Consider the following 14,436-nt stretch of genomic DNA (forward strand, 5'->3'; position numbering starts at 1 on the left):
CACTGTTTTGTTAAATTTGTTTTTGTACATATTCAATAAAACAAACAAAGCTTTTGCAAATTTTCATGTTTGATAAGCCAGAAACAGCATAAACATTGGCTAATAATACAGAACAAAAAATATAATGAGGTAACAGAACACCATGAGTATGTATATTTCAACAGGGGAGACATGACCACCGTGCTATCTGGACTCCACTAAATCGAAACTAAACAAACTGTCATAGCATTTCAAAGTGCATACTGTCAGGTCGCTTATAGATTTATTGTACATTCACATAATTTAGCATAGCTCGCTTTCAATAAAAGAGCTTACAGCGCAGTAAAAACGGGTCTCGCAAGTAAGGCATGCATCAGTTGACTGTAGTGTTTAATCCAAAAGCAGCGTGATACTATATAGCACAAGAGCGACTGCGATGGAGATTAGCTGAGTCGAATGTCGGCTAGATTTGCCAGAAAGGCCACGAAAGGAAATGAGTATCTAGGTGAAATATTTAACACTTCACCAGGCGAACACGCTATAATTACAAGCACAAACAGACATGCGTCGTTTCTCTACAAGTACACACAATTAACATTTGGAATATAAAAAAGTACAAAAAAACATATAAAAATACAAGACACTATACATTGCACAAAAATGATTGATACAGGTGAGACAAGAGAAAATACATAGAGGTAACAAAACACCAGGAGTATATGACATTGAAAACAACTAGACTGTACAAAAGTGCACATAAGTATACAAAAAGTGCAAGACACTATACATTAAAAAAAATTGCTTTTTACTGCGAACTTAATCGTTGTTTTGGCAGATGTTCAGAAATGAACGCAATTGAAGCATAAGCTTTTTCTCCAGGCAACTTTCTAAGGCTTGATGCCACGAATAGTCCAAAGTTTGTGAACTCATCATTGTGTTGCCCTTTATTTGCTGCTCGGATTTCCCCTCTGATTTCTCCCATGGTTGCTGTATTGCGGCAAAGCATGCTGTAAACGTTTTCCTAAAACAATATAAAACAGGTTAGATTAAATGCTCTTGCAAAAATTTAAGAGCCTCATAGTGCTCCCACACTGGTAGATTTGCAGCAGCAGCACCACTTTTTTTGTGTTCATTCTTCCTCTTTTCTTTAGCAAAGCGGTCTCTCAAACTCTTCCAGCGCTTCATGCAAGTTTCAACTGCAACATTGATAATCATGTTATGATCAAAATAATTTACCGGGTATGGCCAGTTTGTTGGGCAATATGTTTCCACACCTTTTCTTTCCGCTTTTGGTCCTTGTACTGGCTGCTACCAGAATCATATATACAGGGAGAATCCTGCACCAATACATCAGCATTTCATTGAATTCCATTGTTTTTTAAGCAAAAGTTTATCTAAACAAAGGTCTACAACACAACACCAAAATAATTAAATCAAACCAACATTATTGCACCTTTCATCGTGTCTTTCATTCTTTTTGCGACACTTTTTCAAAAAAAAATATTAGGGAAAAACAAACTGTACCCTTACCATAAATAAATATTACATAAACCTTCTATCCTCAAGCAAACTAACTTAAAACTACTAAATTGTCCCGTTGCAACAAGGTTCTGCACACAGCTCTTCAGTCTGCAAGTAGTGCGGCTGACGGAAAAGTTAAATCTGATTCAACTCTGCCGTCAGTCGTTTCAAACGAAAAAATTACGCCGTCTGGTGTGAATACCCCATCGCTTGCCGTCGAACGCAAAAACGCGCCACTTGCCGCTAACCGCGTCTGGTGTGAATCTTGCGTTACGTTTTACAGCGATAAACACAAGCTTTTAGTTGTCTTTTCTGCACGCATTTGTTAAAGTGCAATTGATGTAGGTCTATTCGTCAACCCTAAAAACACTTTTTGCACGACCCACACATTGCGCAGCCCTAATTTAAACAGTGAAATGTTAAATTTATCCTTTCCTGAAAATGATTTATAACATTTTGGTATTTCTATAGAGACAGGTGATGGGCAGACTTAGACAACTAGATAATTCTAGTTTTCTAATTCATTAAACTAGAGCAAAATGTGACTAATTCCAATTTGGATTTTACCAAAAATGCTACTCTTTGTCCAACGATATTTTTAATCTCTCAGTTCCAACACAGAATTTCAACTAAATTTTATGGGCTGGAACGACTTGCATGCAATTTGTACAGTCTAAAAAGCATAAAAATTAGCACACACAAGTTACCATTCACGTTCATAAAAAAAAAATAAATATAAATTTCCATAATTTATATTTATAAAAATAAATTTCCATTAAACTAAGTTGGTTATAAAAATTTAAATGTGATTCTAGTTCAAATTTGATTTTGTAGGAATTCGGTAATTCTAAGTTGAGAAAACTCAAAACGATCTAATTTGGAAAAACTAAAATGCCCTAATTTTAGTTCTAATCTAATTTTGAAAAGCTTTAATAAATCTAGTTGTCCAAGTAATTCGCCATCCCTGCACTGTAGGATCCGATCTGAGGCGATACTCGATGTCAAGTGTTAGCATCGGTATTTGTACCAAATTAATAATTGAATTATTTTATACTTTGGTTTATTATTATCTTTGTTTTAAATGACACGAAATCCGCCAAATTAACGTTTTTTAGAGAAAGGCGGATGGTAAAACATTACACGTATAGGCTAATATACATTGTATATGATTTTGATTATAAACCTTTTTTCCAAATTTGGAATTAAAAACTGCCTAAATGTAATCCTCTACGACGGAGTCTACGAGAATATAAATAAACACAAAACGAACACCAAGGATCGGACGAGTATTTAAAACAATTTTTTTTTTTGGAATAATAATCAAATCCATCCTGTGTCTCTTTCGCACGTGTACTACAAAAATCGTTTTTGACACTAGTTTTGCTAGTTTGGTCTAAACATTTTAGCCCAATTAAATAAATTCTAAACGCGAAATGGTTGCATTTAAAGGCATAAAAGATCTCCTGAAAGAGCATAACCAGCGACAATCCCCGAGACAGCTTTAGGCGCAAATCAGACAAGCATGGTCTAAAATTCAAAAAGTTCATTTTGATCCACCAGGATTTGAGGGATCATCCATACCTATAAATTCAAAAAATGTTAGTTATAACTTTACAACAAATGTGTAATGGTTTTGCGAATGTAGGTTTCGACAAGACTTCCTTACCTAATAAAAGATGACGAAAATTTGGCAATACAACAAAAACGTACAATAATTTCTGCAAAATTATCTACCTGTAGAACCTATTTTCGTAATAGCTTCATCAGGTGGAAAGCTAGGAATCATAGCAGCTCCAAGACACGCAAACACTGTGGTGACAAATGTTTTCATGAAATTAACCAAATATATAAGTTTTACACAATTTAATTAATTTTGAATTCTTTTTAGCAACTTACTTACCGACACTTAATGTATAACCCGGTCCGGGCATTATTTTTCCCATCCGCGTCCAGTATGTCATATACACTGCAGCGGTTAAACATGCTCCACAGGCTACAATTTCACATTCACGACATGCAGGTTTGCGCCTTTGGGGTTTTTTAGGGTCGTCCATCCGGATTGTGTCCAACAACCCGTCAAAAAATCCTTTAAGTGTTGGCATTTTTCAATCACAAAGTTTTCTTGCAAGTTATATCATGGTAAACTATACATTCTGTATAGTTGGAAATAAATATTAGAAATAAGTATTCTCAAAAATCTCAAATATAAAGAAGCACCACACAAAAATGAATAGAAAACAATGATAGGAGGGGAAATGAAATTGCAATAATTTAGTAGAAAACTATAAATTACATTACAACAAAATATATTTTCATTTTTTTTCAGTAACAAGTTTGAACTATCTTAAACAGTATTTAGTAATCTCCGAAAAGGCGGCAATAATCTCAGAAATTGGTTAATCAATAGAAATTGCTTAAGTATTAAGCAATGTGTAGCCATAGATATTACACATAGAAGGTAAAATTATATTTTACTAAAAACAACAAAAATGTGTTTACAAATATTTTAAATAAATATATACTAGGTAAAACTTAAGTTAGATAGGTAAGACGTTTTGAATTAAAATAATTATTTTTTACACAGTTCACCAATAAAATTTTACATAATATTTACATTACGAAAGAAGTGTTAAATAATATAATTTGGAGAACAACTTTTCACTTCTAGTGAACTTTGGCAAGTTTAAGTACATAAAACCACTTATCCTTGGTGGTTAAATTGGGAAGAACTATTCTCATTCCATGAGATAAATCATTGTTTGAAAGAGTCCACTCTAAAGGTTTCTCCCATCCCAACAATGTTACCATTGATTGCTTACTAGCAATTGGTGCCCCAATATGCAGTATATTTTCCTTTGGCCAACTTAGAACAAATGCAAAGACATTGCCAGATTTAGTTGTGTACCATACATTGGTGTTTAAATTATCTTGTTGCACTCTCCAAGGCTTGCTACTGCACACAGCTTCTCCATTTATTGTAAGCCAGGAGCCCAACTGCCGGAGGCGCTTTTCAAATATTGGAGAAATTATACCTTCTTTAGTTGGGCCTATGTTTACAAGCAAGTTGCCACCACAGCTTACTGTAGAAACAAGTGCCTGCAAATGATATAAAAAGGCTTGAAACCATTTAAATTACATTAAAGCAGTTATTTTTCAGAAATGATTACTTTTCTCAACCGAACCCAGTTTAGATTTGGCTAAGTGTTTTTATGCATAATTTTGTAAGGAGCATACATACCAATAATAATTCTTCTATAGTAAGAAAATCGTCAAATGTTGTATCCTTTCTAAAACCCCAGGACTTTTTGTCAATGGAAAGGCAGTTTTCCCATTTATGAACTTTAAGTTTTCCAGGATTGAATGAATTGCCACAGGAATAAGAACCGCCATGTTTACATTCAATGCCAGTTCCCCATCTGTCATTTGTTACAACAGTTTGCTAGAAAATATTTTTTTTTAATTTAAATACAATACTATTCAGGCAGGTATATATGACAAGATTGTAAATTGTTTGGACAATGCATTCTTTAAGTATGACTAATCAGTAAAGTAACTGGAGATGGTTATATCCTGTTTAGTTCAAAACAGAAGTTAAGTTCAATGCATGTTTTTCATATCCACATAAAAAAGAGAGGGTGCCAACCTTAACAGGACTTTCATTGTATAACCAAGCAAGAAATTCTTTGGATTTCCAATATGTATCAGGTGCATAATCTCCATCTGTCCAAATGATGTCAGGCTTGTAGCGTTTTACAATATCATAAAGTTCAGGCAACATCTTTTCTTGAACGTAAGTAAAAGATCTATAGTTTTTCTTTTTGTCACTGCAAATAAAGTAAAGCGTAACCTAGTTTGTGATAGCAGTAATGTCTACTTTTAAATGCTTAAAGAGTGTTTTATGTAAATAGAAAAGCAAATTAAAAGCTGACAATAGGTATTGCATGGCATATGATTTTTTTTAATTTATGTTCTGGTGAATTGGTACAAGAGTTATTAAAAAGTGCATCAATACGATTTTTTTTATTAAGTAAACTTTACGACTCAATCCAAAAAATTTAGGCAAATGTAATTGAAACTGTTCGGTCAAACAATATCAGGTCTTGCTTATATGAAAATTCTTAAATAAATTGGATGGTTTTAGTTAGTCTTCAACTGGTTCCCAATGTACTACTATGCATGTGCCATTATCTTGGATTTTGAAGCAATGGTAATGTTTATTTGACAAAAGCAGTGTTTTTTTTAAGGTAAATTTGTCCACTCTCTTGCAAGATTTAAATAATGCATTTTTATTTTATTAAAAAAAAAAAAAAAAAACTATTTCATACAGGCAAAAAATCTAAAAGCGCCAACACACCTAATGTATTTTTCATTGAACCACTCAAACAACGAGTAGTACAATCCATATCTAAGATCAGTATGATTACGAAGTGCCCTTTCAAGGTCACCTACAAGGTCTCTATGTGGGCCAACATCAACAGAGTTCCATTGTGGTGACACAGGTGAAGGCCAGTTAGTAAAGCCTTCATGATGCTTGCTTGTCAGGACAACATATTTTGCTCCAGAAGCTGAATGTAAAGCGTAACTTAAGTAACATCATTCAAGTAAAACACTACGACAAATTTGTACAGTAGGTATTACACACATGTACATCTTCCACATTTATTTGTTAGAATTAAATGCTTGCAAAATATCTTTTATTATAAAGCGGTTAATTAAAAAGGAATGTGACTATTTATAGTTTTCAATGAAAACCCTAACTTCAGCTATTGCTTAACAACAAACCTTTAAACAGTTCTGCCCACTTGTTTGGGTCAAACAATTTAGCAGTGAACATTTCAGCAAAATCTTGATAAGTGAAGTTTGCTGAATAATTTTCTTTCATAAAATTCAGAATATTAGGTTTTGGGTGTCGGCCCTGCCAAACATCAATAAAAACGTCAGATAAGTTCATAGATCATAAATTAGCCTAATGCCTAAAGTAATAAGCATTTGAAAAAAAATTATAAAAAAATAAAAGAGTAAACAGAAGCTGTAAAAACTTCCTGACCTTCCACATATACCAAAACCACTCACTGCCATAACTTGGAACAGAATATACACCCCAATGAATCATGATGCCTAACTTGGCATCATCAAACCAACTTGGAAGAGGCCGTTTGTCAAGTGATTCCCAGGTAGCTTCATATTTAAATGATATGTTGTCAGTATTTGCTGTCAGTGTATTGATTGGAGGTGAATTTGCATGTTCAGATGAATGAATTTCTTTGAAGTCCGAAATCAAACTTTCAGTTTTTGGAAGCAAGTTAGGAAAAACAGGTTCGGCGCCAGCAGGTTTCTTTAGTTGCATTCCTGATTTAGGATGTTGTAATTTATCCAAAGCAGAACTGGAATAGTTTGCATTTAAATCTTCACCTTTGAAACCAGTGTAAATCAATGCAACCACCATTAAAACTGCAATTATTGCAAAAGCAACCCTAAATTTCCTAATCCATAGTCGCATTTTGACTGAATACATGAAATATCCATATTTAAGCTGGGCACTTTTAAAATAATAACTTGAGATGTGTAGATAATCAAAGTTTACAGTAAATACCATAGTAAATTAAAACAAAGACAGTTTGAACAAAAAAATCATGTAAGCATAACAAAAAATCATATGCATAGTCAATAAAAAATTGAAATAATTTGGGGGAAATCATTTAAAAAACATTCTACATAAACAACAATTTTACCAAGCAACATTATTTTTTAATATCTTTACTACTACACATGGAAGTGAAATGATACAACAGATTGGAATCATCAAAAAAGACATGAAGAATATATGCTTTCAAAAATTAGGTATGTAATTTTTAGGAAAAGAAGAACAAGTCACACCAAAGCATGACAGTATCCCATTCATTTGGTAATTATTTAAAGTTTTCAAGCTTGACAACCCAGGCCCACTGACAAGGCAATTCAGCAATAGTTGCATCAGGTAGTGAGATGTGAACTTCCTTGCCAGATACAGACCATGCAAGAGGGGTATTCCAACCTAACATTTCCACCTTTGAGTCGCTTCCTGATGCGATGGGTGAACCAAGTTTCAGAAGGTTGTCTGTCGGCCATTCAAGGACAAATGCGTACACATCGCCTTTCTTGGAGCTGGTGTACCAGATATTTTTTGTGAGACTGTCATTTTGTGATCGCCAGGGAGAACTTGAGTAGACTCCTTCACCATTAACCTTTAGCCAGCTTCCCATTTGCTTTAATCGCTCTTGGAAAATTGGTGCTATTGTTCCCTCTTTAGTTGGGCCAATGTTCATCAGCATGTTGCCTCCACAACTAATTGTAGAGGTGAAGGTCTAAACACAGCATTATTTAACTTTTTTAACAAAAGCCAAGTTGGTATAAAATGTTATCAACAGTGCACCAAATTTTCAAATTAAAACAAGCTATAATATGTACGTACTTAACAGATAACAAGAAATACAAACCCGGAGGATTTCTTCAATACTCAGGTAGTCATCAATTCTGGCATTTCTTCGATAACCCCAAGAATACCGATCAATAGTCATGCAGTTTTCCCACTTGTGCGGCTGCAGGTGCCCCGGATTATACCTTTTATTTAGATACAAGTTTACTAACAAAATGGGGTATAACTTTTAATAGTCTTTAAATCACAAATATGTTACAGTGGTTAATATTGTTTTTACCAAGAATTTTAACAAAAGAATTATTTTACACTAAAATTACACCATTTTGTAACAACGTAAAAAACACTATTAACAGAAATAAAACCACTTTTTACAAGATTCGTGTTTATAGCCTCATTGCTTATCAGTTTGTTATATGCCTGCTTTAATGGCCAGTTAGTTTAAATAAAAGCCAGTAAAAAATGTGAAATACATGTTTGTTGATTGCTTGTAGGGGGGATATGCAATTTCCTGATATTAGGGTTCTTTGAAACCATTTTTAGTGTAAAGATTGAAATTAGTTTCTATTACCAAAATAGTGTCTTAACATATCAGAACCGGTTTTGAGGCAATAACATCAACAGTAAATACATTTGATGCCCTATGGCAGTTGGAAATGTGAATTAAGCTGTGCAGAAAAACCACCAAATTTATAACACTTTCTCCTTATAGAATCAGTATGCATTACTGATATAAATGTTTGACTAAAAACACATATTAACATAAACAAATTATTAATTGGGTACACTATGCGCCGATCTTTAATGTAGCTTAATAATTAATTTCAAAGCCAAAAAGGTCGAGTAGATCGACAGCATTTTGATTAAGACGTTTCGATATATACTTATATCATCTTCAGTTAGTGTGGCTGAAACGCAAATCAAAGCATCACTTATAAATCACTTATCTGAACTGAACATCGACACCTTATCTATACCGCTCTACCTATTCAACACCTAAAGGCTCCAACTGTAAAATCTCAGATGATAACAATTGCGTCCTACCTTTTATAAGTGATGCTTCGATTATTATTAATTCATTTGGCAATAACATACATATATATTAACAAAAATAATATTTTTGTATCATTCAGTTATAGATTGTAACCTGTCTTGGCATGTGTAATACCCGCCATGTTTACAAGCACATCCATTTCCCCATCTGTCATTTGTTACCACAGTATCCTACAGAAAACAATAAATGGTAACAAAATAGAGTATTGTAAAGCATTGATTAGTATATTTCAGTTGTCTTTAAAGTCTCTATAAACAAATGCAAAAAATGCACCAGTCTGTAAGTCTGTAAATATTCATCTCCCCAAGAATAAAGCTGTTGGTTCGCTGTGGCTAATCGGCATGCTTGAATTCAAGCAACTTTTTTTTATAAAAGAGGGAAGTTTTACTTTTTATAGAAGATGTGATTTTTTCATTCTTTATGTTTAATATTTTGGATCAGACTAATAATAATTAATTTATTACTAAAAACAAAAACAAAAAAAGACTAACTTTAACAGGACTGTCATTGTAGAGCCAAGCAAGAAACCCAGTTGAGTTCCAGTATTCAACAGGACCAATATCTCCATCGGACCATATAACATCAGGCTTGTATGCATTTACAATCTCGTAAAGTTCAGGAATGCTTTTGCCAGTAGCATAATTTCTGGTAGAAAAATTTGCATCCTTGTCTCTGTATGTACAAAAGAATATTGTAAAATTTTTGAAAACTTAAATATATACACCTAAGTGTGGGTTGTTTTTTATGAACCACTAGAAAAATTTCATTTACCAGTATAAAAATCTTAGGTGAGAATGTTTTAAAGTGTTGGTGTTGCTAAAACTAATAGTACTTTAAACACAAGCATGGGGAATTAGTTACCTTAAAACAGAATTGTTGCAATTAAACTTGACAAAGTGGTCAGCGGTTTAAAGAAAAAATAATCCAATATCAGGTGGTAAAGAGTTGGCATTTTAGAATGACAAATTTAAGCTAATTTTGCATTTCACAAATTCAAGAAAAGAAATCTTTCATTGTTTTAAAGCTTACGCTCTGGATTATAACATTTTTTTATTACATTGAATCTAAGCATCACACCATATTTTACAATTTGGACTTGTTTTGTCACAAACTGCAATGACTTATAAAGTGTTTGTTGAATTTGGCAAAGTTTGATTGATTTCCTTAGCTTCTAATTTTTGTACTTTTGCAAATATTGTTGATGGCGTGACAAGTCCAAGCAAAGTAACATGCAAACAACTTAGATCAAAATCAAGTCATTTGCAAAGATAGCAAGTCGCGTCACTGTTTTACAAATCAAGTCATTGACATTAAAAGAAAATTAAATTTTTTTAAAATAGGTAGACTTAGTGTATCCTAAGCCCATTTCAACCCATGGGTAAACAACAAAAATTAACATGAAGAGAGCAACAGGGGGCTGGAATTTTTTACCATGTGTGTAGGTGCCCAAAATTTGGTGCAAAAATTAAGAGCCGAAAATCAGTGCGCAAAGTGACCAAATTTCATACACAAATATTTTTTTCTGGATGTCACATCTTTCGGTTAACATCAAGGTTTAGATCTACATAATCTGTCTTTCCTTAGACGTCATAAAAAAATGGGAATTAACTTAACCGTCAAATTTTATACAATTTGCCAGATGCAAAAAGTAATTCTCAAATAAATAAAATTCCCGAAAAAATACAATTTTGAAAAGTAGATCAGACAAACAAGCTTAAATGTAAATCTCTTTGTCAAGGATGTAGGAAGTCAATATTTTAGATGCGTTTTTAACATGACCCTTACTCGTATTTTTACCTGCAATATTTATTGTTTTTATCAAGATGCAGGTGCTAACAACTAATCTAATAGTTGTTAACTCCCTACTTAGTAATTCAGGATTACTAAGCAGGGAGTTAAAAACTACAATTTTTTACATTGGTAAACTAAAACTGTGTTTATGGCAGCATATATTGTGTGACATTCATTGTGGTTTTGTCAGTAGTGAATTTTGCATAAAAATTGCTAACAGAATTTGGTCGAACTACAGGGCATGTTCCCACAATGATGCACACCCACATTTACCACCTATGTATGTATATATTATATACTTATACAATGAGCATGAAGTAACTAAATTAAAACAGCTTTGAAATTTAGCCATACTCACGCAAGATACAGTGGATTGAACCACTCAAACAGTGAATGATAAAGACCGAACTTGATGTCAGTTTTGTTGCGAATTGAGGATGCAAGTTCTCCAACAAGATCCCTGTTTGGCCCTGTATCCATGGAATTCCAATTCCATGAAACTGATGAAGGCCAATTGGTGAAGCCTTCATGGTGCTTGCTTGTTAAAACAATATACTTTGCACCAGACTCTACAAAAAGCAGTAATTGCTTTACTTTATCTTTTTTGTTTATTTTTTTTCCCACACTGAAATTACGGTTAATAAAGACAACGCTCTATGTTGCACAAGAGGTGAGTTTCCCTTATTATAAAATCAACATTATATACTAGTTTTTCTTCACAAATTTTTTCACAGCATGAGCCCCCCAAGTATTACTACAATATCCAAATATATGTTTTTTATTGTAAATATCGACTAATCAACAAGTGCAAAAAATTATCACAATAATAATTAATGTGACAGCCCTTAGATAACAGCTTTTGCACTGTTGCACATTATGACTAAAACAGAATATTTAGCATAGAGTAACTTTCTTACATTGCCTTTAGGCTAAAAAGATTCTATTAAAATGGGCAAAACATAATAAAATTGCAATTACAAAAAATTAAAAAACACAGTTTGGGGCGCTATGGCCCTGAACTTATAGGTTGTAATTCAGAAACTTTTCACATTTTTGATAACCTTAGACAGGTGCTAAACTAAAACTACAAACACAGCAATTTTTACACTCATTATGCCTAGCACTATTATTTTCACTAAACAATGCTTATATCAGTGACTTTTTTACTTTTTTACTATCACATAAAAAATTCAATTCCTGATAATTCTAGTATGGAATGTTGATGGAACAGGGTGGTCCAAGGTTGACAGCATCACGGGCCACAATATTTCGTGCATATTCTTTGCGGGCCACATAAAGTGTTACATGCGTGCCAGGAGCCGATGATATTTGAAAGACATAAGCTCCAGAAACTTGCTGCTCTCGTCAAACTTTTGGCAAATGGAATCGAGTGATAAATCAGACTGGCAAAAATGATTGGGCGCGAGTGATAAATGAGAGTGGCAAAATGGTGCGCGCGAAGCGCGAAAAAATTGCGTATTTGACTAATTTAGAAGACTGCATTTTATAGGCGTAGAATGCTTTTTAACTAGATCAATTTGCTAAAATTGCACCAGGAAAACGTCAGGGCGTTAGCTTTTAGTCACAGTGAAAACCTGTAAAACCAACACTTTCCAGAAGCGCGATATATTTTATCGTTTAATTACTTTAAAGTAGCAAAAATAGTAATTTATATAGGGTCGTACGTTTTATGTTATGTTCATATCAAAAAGACGAAAAGCAAAACGCAAATACAACTTATAAGTTGGCAAAACGGCCATTTAAAGAAGTTCCATGTAGGACGTACTGTGACCTTCAAACAGGTCTAACACATATAAAAAATTAGTCTTTTTTGTCACCCCCTAGATCCAAACTTGATGAGCGATAGTAAACTGCTTTATTTAATGGTGTAACCAGAAAATGTAATCATAACCAAACAATTGAAACATGCTTGCTGTTCGTTGTTCACTTATATTTCTTTGATTAAACCTCTAATGATATGCATTGCAATAATTCAACAGTGCTTTGTGAGCCACAAAAAATGATGTCACGGGCCACATGTGGCCCGCGGGCCTGAGTTTGGACCACCCTGGTATGGAATGTTGATAGATATAATTATAAACATATGAAGTATTAGAACAACCATAATTATAGTCTGTGTGTTTTACTTGTTTCGCATAAGGTATAAAATCTATTTTTTATTAAAAATAATAACTTTCTTCGGTTTTCTGGCTGACGGACAAAGTCGTAAAGTCCCTAGTCTTCTTTCATACTGCTGGTGTTTCTAAGGCTATTATACGCCATTTATTTCAAGTTATGTATAACCAATGCCCACAGCTTCTGAAGTATCTGCTGCTTGTCATTCTATTGAATCAGTATACATAAAATGGTAATTGCGCTTTTCTATGCTAAAATGTATTATATATATGTGTTTTGATAGTGAATATTTTTAACAAGCAATATGTGAGTGAAGCAATATTTGTGAAGAAGTAATGTAATAATGGGTTTACTAGTAGTTGATTTTCCATTGAGTTTAGATTAGCTGTCTGAAGGCCAGTCGATAAAATCCAGGAGACCAGGTATAACAAACGTGAAAAAGTGCACCCAGGGTTCACTTTCAAACTTCCGGGTGCACTCTTTGTATTGCATACATTGCACTGTAAATGTATGCCAATGATGCGATAAATATGGGTGCACAATGCTTTACATATATTTGGGATTCAGTTCAGATTTTTCAGGGTGCACTTTTGAAAGGTCGAAAAAACTCTTTTTTTCTTTAATTAGGTCAAAGGGTTATATCTGTCACTTAAAAAAACAGAATAAGTTAAATGGTAATAAAAACGAAACATAGAATCTATTTCCATAACAATGATCACCTGAATGCAAAACCATACTGTTGGGAATACATCTTACCTTCCAATAGTTCCAAAACCATTCGCTTACAAAGCTTGGTACTGAAAAAACACCCCAGTGTATAAAAATACCAAACTTTGCCTCATCATACCAAGCAGGCAGTGGTCTGCTATCCAGAGAATCCCATGTAGGATCATATTTAATCGACTTTTCTATCGCAGGGATGCTTTTAATTTCGTCAACTTGGTCGGACTCCAAAATTTCAACCACATCTTTATATAAGTGATCAGGTTCAAATTTTAACTTTTTTACGGCAGAGTTACGATGGTGAATTTGCTCACAGGAGCAAAAGCAACCAGTCAAAGTTACAAACACAACTATGAATTTAGCAAACTTTCCTCTGTTTTTCATTGTGGCTTTACTGTTGGTTTAAAGTTTAATCATTATTTAAAAATATTAACACATTAAAACTTGTTAGAAATGCTGGCATCTATCTGACTTCAAGGTCTAAAAGTTAGACTTTCTAGTCCTGGGATACCATAACTTTTGCAGAGGTTTTTGCTTAGAACTGCACTAACTTACGACGGATCGGTTGTTTTTTTTCGCTCAGGGTGCATGGTTTTTTAGTATTGCGTTAAAACTCAGTCAGTTGCTGCTCGAAACGGTTTGCTAGCATTGTTATTTGTGTTCGTTACGGCACATAAGCTAAACACAAAAATATAAACTTTTTTGGTCCCCCAAAATAAATGTCGGCTGGCTGCGCGACTGTACATAGGCTCTTTTACAACGTATTTTTAGCCTGGCCCGTGCATGGACGGAAATTGATCACTTCCAAAAACCGCTC

General features: G+C 33.7%; 3 protein-coding genes across 3 annotated transcripts; all 3 read right to left on the minus strand.

Annotated features, from left to right (window-relative positions):
* Positions 1-2,544: 2,544 nt before the first annotated feature.
* On the minus strand, positions 2,545-3,604 carry LOC146148057 (uncharacterized). Its single transcript, XM_083388314.1, has 3 exons — positions 3,401-3,604; positions 3,235-3,309; positions 2,545-3,081 (listed from the first exon to the last, which is right to left on the minus strand). The coding sequence occupies exons 1-3, from the start codon at positions 3,600-3,602 to the stop codon at positions 3,044-3,046; spliced, it is 315 nt and encodes a 104-aa protein (XP_083244440.1). The 5' UTR covers positions 3,603-3,604; the 3' UTR covers positions 2,545-3,043.
* Positions 3,605-4,138: 534 nt separating this feature from the next.
* On the minus strand, positions 4,139-7,113 carry LOC146148058 (alpha-L-fucosidase-like). The gene is made up of 6 exons (XM_083388312.1): positions 6,548-7,113; positions 6,283-6,415; positions 5,855-6,065; positions 5,144-5,324; positions 4,739-4,939; positions 4,139-4,596 (listed from the first exon to the last, which is right to left on the minus strand). The coding sequence occupies exons 1-6, from the start codon at positions 7,094-7,096 to the stop codon at positions 4,165-4,167; spliced, it is 1,707 nt and encodes a 568-aa protein (XP_083244438.1). The 5' UTR covers positions 7,097-7,113; the 3' UTR covers positions 4,139-4,164.
* Positions 7,114-7,123: 10 nt separating this feature from the next.
* LOC146148059 (plasma alpha-L-fucosidase-like) lies at positions 7,124-14,009 on the minus strand. Its single transcript, XM_083388313.1, has 8 exons — positions 13,653-14,009; positions 13,505-13,513; positions 11,756-11,766; positions 11,119-11,412; positions 9,461-9,641; positions 9,063-9,139; positions 7,977-8,100; positions 7,124-7,844 (listed from the first exon to the last, which is right to left on the minus strand). The coding sequence occupies exons 1-8, from the start codon at positions 14,001-14,003 to the stop codon at positions 7,410-7,412; spliced, it is 1,482 nt and encodes a 493-aa protein (XP_083244439.1). The 5' UTR covers positions 14,004-14,009; the 3' UTR covers positions 7,124-7,409.
* Positions 14,010-14,436: the final 427 nt, after the last annotated feature.

This window comes from Ascidiella aspersa, chromosome 4, assembly GCF_963924565.1.
Source record: "Ascidiella aspersa chromosome 4, kaAscAspe10.2, whole genome shotgun sequence".
In the NCBI taxonomy this organism is placed as follows: domain Eukaryota; kingdom Metazoa; phylum Chordata; class Ascidiacea; order Phlebobranchia; family Ascidiidae; genus Ascidiella; species Ascidiella aspersa.